Source organism: Porites lutea, chromosome 3 (genome assembly GCF_958299795.1).
Source record: "Porites lutea chromosome 3, jaPorLute2.1, whole genome shotgun sequence".
Lineage (NCBI taxonomy): Eukaryota > Metazoa > Cnidaria > Anthozoa > Scleractinia > Poritidae > Porites > Porites lutea.
The window spans coordinates 21,301,102-21,310,992 of NC_133203.1; the positions used below are offsets into that span (position 1 = coordinate 21,301,102).

A 9,891-nucleotide genomic window follows, 5' to 3' on the forward strand; every position below is an offset into this window, starting at 1 on the left:
CAATGTTTTCTGATTATTCCCCAGCAGAATGGTGCGACCCATGCAAAAATCATGGGAATTATCCCAGACGACCCCAGAAATCTTATCTACACTCAATCCTTTCGTTGCCATTCCCCTTACAAGTGAAAAACGTATCACATTATTTCCCTTCCCTGATATTTTGAAGCCAGTGCCTGGTTTTTTTTTTCAGAGGATATTCTTGTCACAAATTATTTTTTGGGGGATTTACCCTCCCCCAGCAAATACCTTTCTAACGGTCTAATACCTCAGAGTTTTTGAACGAGTCTCTACGAACACAAAAAATCAAGTTTCGCTTTTTGCCCTATGTTTTCGAGAAAAGTAAAGTCTCGTTTTTGGGCTCTCGCTTTAGGCCCCGTTTCTCGTTTCTGAAACAAGTCATCAAGACAGGTGGGAACGAGTCTTGATTGCATGTTTTTGATTGGACTGGCGAATACATAATCTAGAGGCCTTAACATCAAGACGATTTTTATCAGCAAAATAAACCAAAAAAGGCAGTTTCTTTTGGGGAAATATATGACTTAATAACATTTTAAGTTACATGTACAAGAGAGGTACATGCAGATTAGCAGTTTTAAGCTTACGTCTTAAGTCAGAACTTATCCGTTACTGCTTTTGATTAATTTCCAGAAGAAAAGCTGTTACTAATGCAGCACCAGAAAAGTGGCCTGGTAATAATCTCCGTGTCTTCAAAAATGATCCTGCTGCTACTAAGAGCTTGAAACCTTGGTTACCACAGTGGAAGAGACGTGCAGTTTCAAACCGGCAGGTTTTAACAGGGAAGGAATCCATCAGCATATCCTGGATGTTCTGAATGAAAGACGTCGTAGAATTAGCAAGGGACATGACTACACAAAGGTTATTTTCATTTTATTTGACTCAGTGTAAAGACACATACATGTACACAACGAATCAACATCCAGGGCTGAATGACAGTAATCATGTAAACGGATTTAACATTTTAAGAAACAATTTAAATTTCGGATTGAACCAAACACAAACTCCTGTATTTTAATGTTCTGTGATATCGATGTGCATTTACCCTTGGCTAGAACACCTGGCCTATATTCAAGTATATGTCACAACCACTGCACTAGGGTTTAGATAAAATGACAATCCAAAGGCTGGGTTTCACGATCATCTGAGCCTTTTAAAACCAACACTAAAGTTGTGGCGGTGTCCAGCACTTTTCTTGACATCTTAAATAAAGACATGGTGGCAGTTGAAATATACCTCAACTGACTGTACTCAAGCACTGGATAATGCATAATATATAGATTCAGCCACGGCTAAAAGCGAAGCTCCCATGGATAAATTTATAACTTAAATCAAACAATAACTTTGTATTCCACAAATCAGTTAACTTAAGGGCACATTCATGTGACTGTTGAGGGAAAAGCGAAGTGATTTTGGAGTGAAACAAATCTTGTATCGAGTTGATATAGCCTTATATGTACACACAAAAAATAGTCTTTGGTCAAATTTAACAGCAACAATGGCTCTTGATCACAGAAGATAAGGCGTGGAAAATGAATCAGGCCGATTTTTTTGCGTTTGACAAGTTTACAAATTATTGCCAATAAATCTGGGTGCGTGCAAACCAATCTTTTATTTTTTTTATACACCACATCTGAGGAGAAAGAGTACTATGAGGCATTGTTTTTATTATACAGACCTCGTACAAAATGCAGTATTTCACAATTTTTCAAGACAAATTGCATTCATTCAATATTCAGGACCATCGAAGCACACATGGACTTTCAATTAGCGAAACCGTTCAAAAAAATTCCAAAATAACCTATATGGCCAGCTGGTTCTAACTTTAAACAAGTGCCAAATTTGCGAAGAAATTTTAAAAGAGTTACGCTTCAACATGATAAGGAATTTATTGAGTCTATTTTTTTATTAATGGCTTTATAACAATGTGTAATCTTAAAAAGTGTTTCATATACGCTCGACATTTTGAGTATTCCTGCGAGCAATGTTTATGAACAGCTGAAAACAAACGGCAAAGCGATGAAAATTACACTTTTGAGACTACCAACAATCAATAAAGAAATATAATTCGGTAGAACATTTACAGAGACAACAATTTTCATTCACGAAAACAAATGAGTATTTAAGTGTCTCTAAGAATCCTTAAGTCTTTACTAGCAAGCTTAAAGCTGTTAAAGATTAAGTTTATGTTTTAAGCTGCTGTTTTCCAGGTGTTTGCTGTTTTCAAAGACGAACTCACAACAACAAAATAGCTCAAAGCTTTCTTTCTGTAGCCAAAATTATAACTAAATATTCTTCAGAAAGTCTTTTCTTTCTATTTACGGTGAATTAATATTGACTAAAGGCGTTTTAAAGTTCGGTAAGCTTAAGCTTATATCAAACCTCGTACTAGGTCAGATCAGTGTCTCAGTCAAATTTTAATACAAACGTGCATAAACTACACAGGAACAGGCATAGTCAAATAACCAATTGTAATTTCAGTAATGATTTTATGTGCTTGAGGAATCATTACCTTGGTTTGCCCAGGCTTCACCAAGTCATCATATCATTTTGTCGGACCCGAAATGGGGTTCCTGTGGTGCGTGTGTGACGTAAGCCGAACCGGTCAGGACCGGTTTTGGCACTAGAACACGAGGAGAAAGAGAGCGAGCGATCTTGTGAGTACGAGCGAGTTTATCAAACGAGAAACGAATAAATTTTGTTGAAATCATCGCAACAAAAGGTGGCGACCCTGCCAGGACACCTGTGATTCGAGAAAGTAACAGCGAGCGGCGAGAAGTGAGCGACGAGAGGAATTTTTACATGTAAACACAGCGAAGAAACACCGAAGTCAACAACATGAGCGCCGAAGGCGAAATCAAAACAATGCAGGAGAAGATTCAAGGTAAACTGAAAATGCTTGAATTTACAGCGGGAGATACAGCGAAAGTAATCGAGACCGGAGACCTGAAGACAATTGAGAGGCATGGAAGCGCATTGGAGCACGTTATTGACAAAACACATCAGCTCAAATTGGAAGTTCAGGAGTTGCGTATTGAAAGTGGGAATGACCCTGTAGAGGTCAGACTTTGGACCGAAACTGTAGAAAGCCAAATCAGTAAATTTGAGGGAATTCTTAAAGAAGTGGAATATGTAGCTGCCAGTATTAGATCAATCGAAGAGGAAAAACGCGAGGAAGAGAAACGGAAACGGAATTTGGAGGAAAAGATCCAGCTTGAAAAGGCTAAACACGAAGCGCAAGCGAGTCTTGAGAAAACGGCGAAGGCATCCACGGAGGAATCTGGGAATTTGAGCAATGTCGGAGCGAAATTGCCAAAACTGGAGATAACTAAATTTCAAGGGACTTTCCTGGATTGGATGAGGTTTTGGAATCAATTCGAAACTGAAATCGACAAGGCTAAACTAACTCAAGTTGCTAAGTTTTCTTACCTGAAGGAGTTACTAGTACCCAGTGTCCGCGCGTCCATTGACGGACTCCCTTTCACGACGGAGGGTTACGAAAGGGCCAAAGCTATATTGAAAACCAAGTATGGTAAACCCAGTGAGGTAGCAAACGCACATATGCAATGCATAATTGGATTATCCACAGTTCATGGTGGACACCCAGCAAAAATCCATGATTTCTACGAGAAGCTAACAAGTCACACACAAGTGCTAGAGACCATGGGCAAGGTTAACGAAATAGGAGGGTTTGTGCGTGCGACGCTTGATAAATTACCTGGAATCAGAGCGGATCTGGTACGTCTAGACGATAACTGGCAAGAGTGGGGATTTGCAGAGCTAATCGAATCCCTGAGGAAGTGGTGTGACCGTAACCCTATTGTCAGCGAAAACCTTAAACCTGAACCGCCAAAGCCTGACCTGCGAAGTCGTTATCCTCCGAACCGTGACCCGCGAAATCGCTTCCAAGCAAGGAAAAATCCTGCTTACCAGACCAAAGATGAGAGTGCGAAGGTGGGGCGTAACTGCATCTATTGTAATGGCGAGGATCACAGCTCCACCCAGTGCAAGAAAGTCCCTGGCTTGCACCAGCGCAGGCAGATCTTGAGTGACAAGAAACTATGCTTCAACTGTACAGGAACAAGACATCAAGCACGGGAGTGCCACAGCAAGTACACTTGTCAACATTGCGGTGGCAGACATCACACGTCTATTTGTGACAGGCTGCCTAGCAACAGTCAAATGATGTTGGCAACTGGTGAGGGTTCTGTTATTTATCCGGTGGTAGTGGTGTTCGTCGATGGGATCAAATGCAGAGCATTACTAGACACAGGTGCGGGTAGTACTTATGCGTCAGCGGCTCTGATTGAACGGCTTAACAAGCGACCAACTCATATCGAACATAGACAGATTGACATGATGCTTTGCTCAACAGTTCAAAAGGTACAAGGGTATTCAGTAACGGTTAAAAGTGTTGATGGGAAGTTTGAGATGATGACGAAGATCAATAAGGTGGACAAGGGTGTTCTACTCACAGTCCCAAATCCGAATTATGGAGAACTGATCAGCAAGTATCGTCACCTGCAGGGAGTGGTCATGGATGACGATGACAAGAAGAGTGAGTTACCCATTCATGTAATACTCGGCGCCAGCGAGTACTCAAGGATCAAAACTGAGACGAAACCTAGAATTGGTCAGCCGTCTGAGCCCATTGCTGAGTTCACTATGCTGGGGTGGACGATGATGTCCACAGGGAGAGAAGCCGCGCTATCCAACGTTTATTTGACGAAAACATCGGCAGCAGACTACGAACAACTCTGCTCTTTAGATGTTTTAGGACTCGCAGATAGACCAGAAGCAGACCAGCAAAACGTGTTTGCCGAATTCTCTGAGCAACTGAACCGAAGTGATGAAGGTTGGTACGAATCGGGTTTGCTATGGAAGCCGGGTCACGATCACCTGCAATCGAACGAACGCGGAAGTATCAGGAGACTACAAGGTCTAGTGAGGAAGTTGCAGAGAGAGCCTGGTCTGATAGACAAGTACGATGAGATCATCCAAGAGCAACTCACTGAAGGGATAGTTGAGAGAGTTGTAGACGAGCCAAACGAGAGAGTATTTTACATCCCTCACAAACCTGTGAAAAAGGAAACTGCCGTGACCACAAAACTCAAAATTGTATTTGACGCATCGGCTAAGCCAAGTGAAGATAGTCCGTCGTTAAACGAGTGCTTAGAAACGGGGCCTCCCTTGCAGAATCTGTTGTGGAACGTTCTTGTGCGAAATCGCCTAAAGCCAGTAGCCTTAGCAGCTGACATCAAACAAGCCTTCTTACAAGTACGCATAAGACCTGAAGACCGGGATGCACTACGTTTCCACTGGCTCAAGAACAAGGACCCTTCAGTTATTGAAGCCTTGAGATTCACGCGAGTGCTCTTCGGGTTGGTCCAGTCGCCATTCTTGTTGGCGGGGACACTAAAGTTGCACTTGCAAAGCCTAAGAGAGAAATACCCAGTGGAGGTAGACGAGATCTTGAGGAGTCTATACGTTGATGACGTCATCACGGGGGGCAACACCAAAGAAGAGGTTCAGGACCTGAAGAAGACGATCATATCAGTGTTTGGGGATGCTAAGTTTACCATGCACAAGTGGAACTCCAACGAGCCTCAGCTAGAGAGTGAGAATGTTGTTCCGGTGCACGAGCCTCAGCTAGACGGCGAGAATGGGGTGCCTGTTGATGAACAGCAGAGTTACGCAAAGCAACAGTTGGGAGTTAAGGAAGGTGAATCCAAGATATTAGGTTTGCCGTGGAACAAGAGAGAGGACACAATTGCAGTGACTTTCCCTGAGGAACCTGTTGATAACACTAAGAGAGGAATGCTACGATTCTTAGCTGCGGTGTACGACCCGCTTGGTGTAGCGTCGCCCACAACATTAGTGGGAAAGCTTCTATACCGCGAAGTATGCGACAGTCGACTACCGTGGGATGAGAAACTGTCAGACAGAATTGGACAAGAGTGGCTGAAGTTTGTGAGGAGCCTCCCCAACAAGGTTGAAGTACTGCGGAACATACCAAGGTTCAAGGAGCCGATCGAAGGAGTCCAGTTGCATGTATTCGGTGACACAAGTGGAGTTGGTACATCAGCGGCCGTCTATGCAGTGATTACACAAGCCTCCGGGGTGAGCAAGGGCTTAATAGCAGCAAAGTCAAGATTAGCAAAGAAGAATCTTACAATTCCAAGATTGGAACTTGTGTCCGCTCACATGGCCGCTAACCTTGTGGAGAACGTGAGAGTCGTACTTGAAGGATATCCAATCAAGTCAGTCCATGGGTGGAGTGACAGTACTGTCGCACTCCACTGGATCAAGGGGGGAGGTACTTACAAACAGTTTGTGGCCAACAGAGTCCGCAAGATCAACGACAAAGATTACATTGAATGGAGACATGTCGACTCCAAACACAACCCAGCCGACATAGGAAGCAGAGGCTGCAAGGCAGATCAGCTGTGTAATGTGTGGTTGCCGGGACCACAATGGTTGTCCAAGCCAGAGGAGTGGCCGGGAGACGTAGTGACAGAGCCTAACAAAGAAACGGAAGCAGAAGCTAAGCTTACTAAGGAGGTGTTTGCAGTGGCAGTGGAGGCGAGGGACGACTTCGATGAAGTGCTGGAAAGGCATACCTTCTGGCGAACGATCAGAATCAGTGCATGGGTCATGAGATTCCTTCAAAATTGCCGGAGCAAGAAGTGGAACCGAGTAAGCGGACCCTTGACAACAGCTGAGACGGAGATACAGGTCAAGTGGTGGATAAGGCGGGAGCAGCAGAGACACAGTGTAACAGACAAGTTTCTGGAAGACCAAGAAAGGCTCAACCTTCAGAAGAATGACCAAGGAATCTATGTGTGCAGAGGAAGAATTCAAGGACATTATCCGGTGTATTTGCCACCCAGGGTAGTCTTATCAGAAAAAATGGTGCAAGACGCCCACATCTTGACGCTACACGGGGGAGTCGGCCTAACGATGGCGCATGTGAGACAAGAGTATTGGATTCCCCGTCTCCGGCAACTGGCGAAGAACGTGGTTAACCACTGCTATGGGTGTAAGAAGTTCCATGTGACAAAGCTCCAAAATCCACCGCCTGGAAACTTACCAGTGGATCGTACAGAGGGGACATTTCCGTTCCAAGTAGTAGGGGTGGACTACGCCGGGCCCATAACTTACAAGATTTCGAAGAAGAAAGAAGGCAAGGCATACATTTTACTGTTCGCATGCAGTCTAACGAGAGCGGTCCATTTAGAGTTACTAACTGACCAGACCACTGCTGGTTTCATCAGGTGTTTGAAACATTTCATTGCGAGACGGGGGAGGCCTACGAAGATTTATTCGGACAATGGAAGAAGTTTTGTGGCTGCATCCAGGTGGCTCAAGAGTGTTATGAGGGAGGAGAAATTGCAAGACTATCTGACCCACCACAACATCCTTTGGCAGTTTAACCTCGCCAGAGCCCCATGGTGGGGCGGTCAATTTGAACGGTTGGTTGGAGTTGTGAAACAGTCATTTTACAAATCTATGGGACGAGCGTACCTGACATTCGGAGAGCTTGAAGAAGTTGTGCTTGAGGTGGAGGTGGCCGTCAATAACCGCCCGTTATCCTATGTTGAAGATGATGTTGAACTTCCGGTGCTAACACCAAACGTCATGATGCACGGGCTACCTAACCTCCTGCCAGAGGAGGATGCAGAGTCAGTGGAGGATGTGGAGCTACGTAAGAGGACAAGATACCTCCGTCGCTGCAAGGACATTCTGTGGTCAAGGTGGACTACAGAATACATCAGAAGTTTGAGGGAGAGACACAATCTCAAACACAAGACCAAGGTGCTGACACTGAAAGTTGGAGATGTGGTGCTAATTCAGAGTGAGGAGCGCAACCGTGGAAAGTGGAACATTGGAGTTGTAGTGAAACTCATCAAGGGGCGTGACGGCATCGTCCGAGCAGCGAGGTTGAGAGCGGGGAAGTCCTACTTGGAGCGAGCAATCCAACAGCTATGTCCAATGGAGCTGTCGTGCGACGTACGGGACACACAGTTGAGAAATTCGGTGCAGCTTAATCCTCGAGCCAGAGAGTTCACCCCTAGGCGGGCTGCTGTAGCTGCAGCGAAGCGGATCAGAGAGATTGCAGAGCAAGAGAACAAGTGAACAGACCCAGGGACGAGTGGGGTCATAATCTGTTAGAACTGTTAAATCTGTTAGAACTGTTAAGCCCATGGAGCCGTATGTTCGATTTGCTCCTCTTGCGAGAACTGATTCAGTGACTTGCGGAGTCACGAACTATTAGAACTCTTTAAAACTGTTGCTGTTATATAAGCATGGAGCTGTGTGATTATATTTGCTCCACTTGCGTGTATCAAAAAGGGGGAGAGTGTCGGACCCGAAATGGGGTTCCTGTGGTGCGTGTGTGACGTAAGCCGAACCGGTCAGGACCGGTTTTGGCACTAGAACACGAGGAGAAAGAGAGCGAGCGATCTTGTGAGTACGAGCGAGTTTATCAAACGAGAAACGAATAAATTTTGTTGAAATCATCGCAACAATTTTGTCAGGCACAGGAATCATAACCCTGGTTTTAAAGGCTTTATGAAATCATTTGAGGAATCATAACCTCTATGTCGTCATATCTAAAAATCACAACCACGATGTTGCAAGACTTATCAAGTCATTTGAGGAATCATAACCCCCACTATTGCATTGTTGGTCAACCAAAGGGGAGAAATTGCTCATTCGAGGGGGGATTTTTGACGAAAAAATGAAAGTGCAAACTGCAGAAGAACTTAGGAAAGTGTTACACAAATGTACTTGATAATCCTTCTGCTAAAAGCCAGTTGAATTCATTTATTGAGCAAGCAATTACTTCATGTCAGAATTAGAGAAGTAAATAAAAGATCAAAACATATTCCCCTTGGAGATCACTCTTTAGACTAGTGAAATCCAATTTACTCCTTAAGCCTGACAATATCAATAAACAAATTCTGTCAGACTGATCGTGATATCCCATACACCTCATTATAGAGAATTTGATAGAAGATCAAAACATATTCCCTTTGGAGGTGACTATTTCTATGAAAGTTCTCAGAACCTTCTCTCTTGATGACATATTGATATTGCCAGGAGGAACTGATTGAAGTTCAGGGTCACTATATATAAGGTTCAATACTTACATGTACATCATAAATAACTATAACCATTTCAATCCCAGAATGGCCAATTGTCAAAAGTATCTGACAAAATTTCTAAATTTCATTCTGTAGAGTGCTAAAAAAACAGATAGCGCCTAGAGTAACGCCAAAGAGGTTTCATTTAAATGGTCATACCACAGAATTTCATCAGCAGATTTTAAATCTAGTACAAGATTCATTATTCATTCTGGGAATGAAATGATAATTAACACATCTGTTGTCGATCTACTGGTTTGTGTCAGTGACCTATACTAGGAACACTACACTTTGTATTTGAATTTCAATATTTTGCGTTCAGCCTCAAATGTTAGCTGGACTTTTGGGCTGCTATTCGAGGAACCAGAGTGACGCGGGAATTCAAATCCCATATCAAAATGACATGATGCTCATTATATTAAAAAATTAGAGTGAAATCCCTAAAAGAGGACAATGCAGGTTTGATTCAGGCTTGAATTGAATCTTTACAGAGACTATAAACTCCCGCACATTTCTTGAAATTATATGGACAGTAATTTCTTTACCCACAACATCAAGCAGTGCCTGTATGAGTAAAAATATTGGTTATTTGTCCTAAACACCCTCATGCGAAGTGATCAAAACCAACATTGTTCCCAGGGTTATCTCTTACCCGTCCCAGATTCTGGGATACAAATGACCAGACCCGCCAGGGTCTCTCGTAGGGTAGGAGAGAAAACCTGGGAATGAG

At 43.5% G+C, this 9,891-nt stretch overlaps 1 protein-coding gene across 1 annotated transcript; it reads left to right on the plus strand.

The window, feature by feature from the left end:
• The first annotated feature begins 2,853 nt into the window (after positions 1-2,853).
• On the plus strand, positions 2,854-8,151 carry LOC140931906 (uncharacterized). The gene has a single exon (XM_073381604.1). It carries the CDS (start codon positions 2,854-2,856, stop codon positions 8,149-8,151), a length of 5,298 nt encoding a protein of 1,765 aa, XP_073237705.1.
• The last annotated feature ends 1,740 nt before the right edge of the window (positions 8,152-9,891 follow it).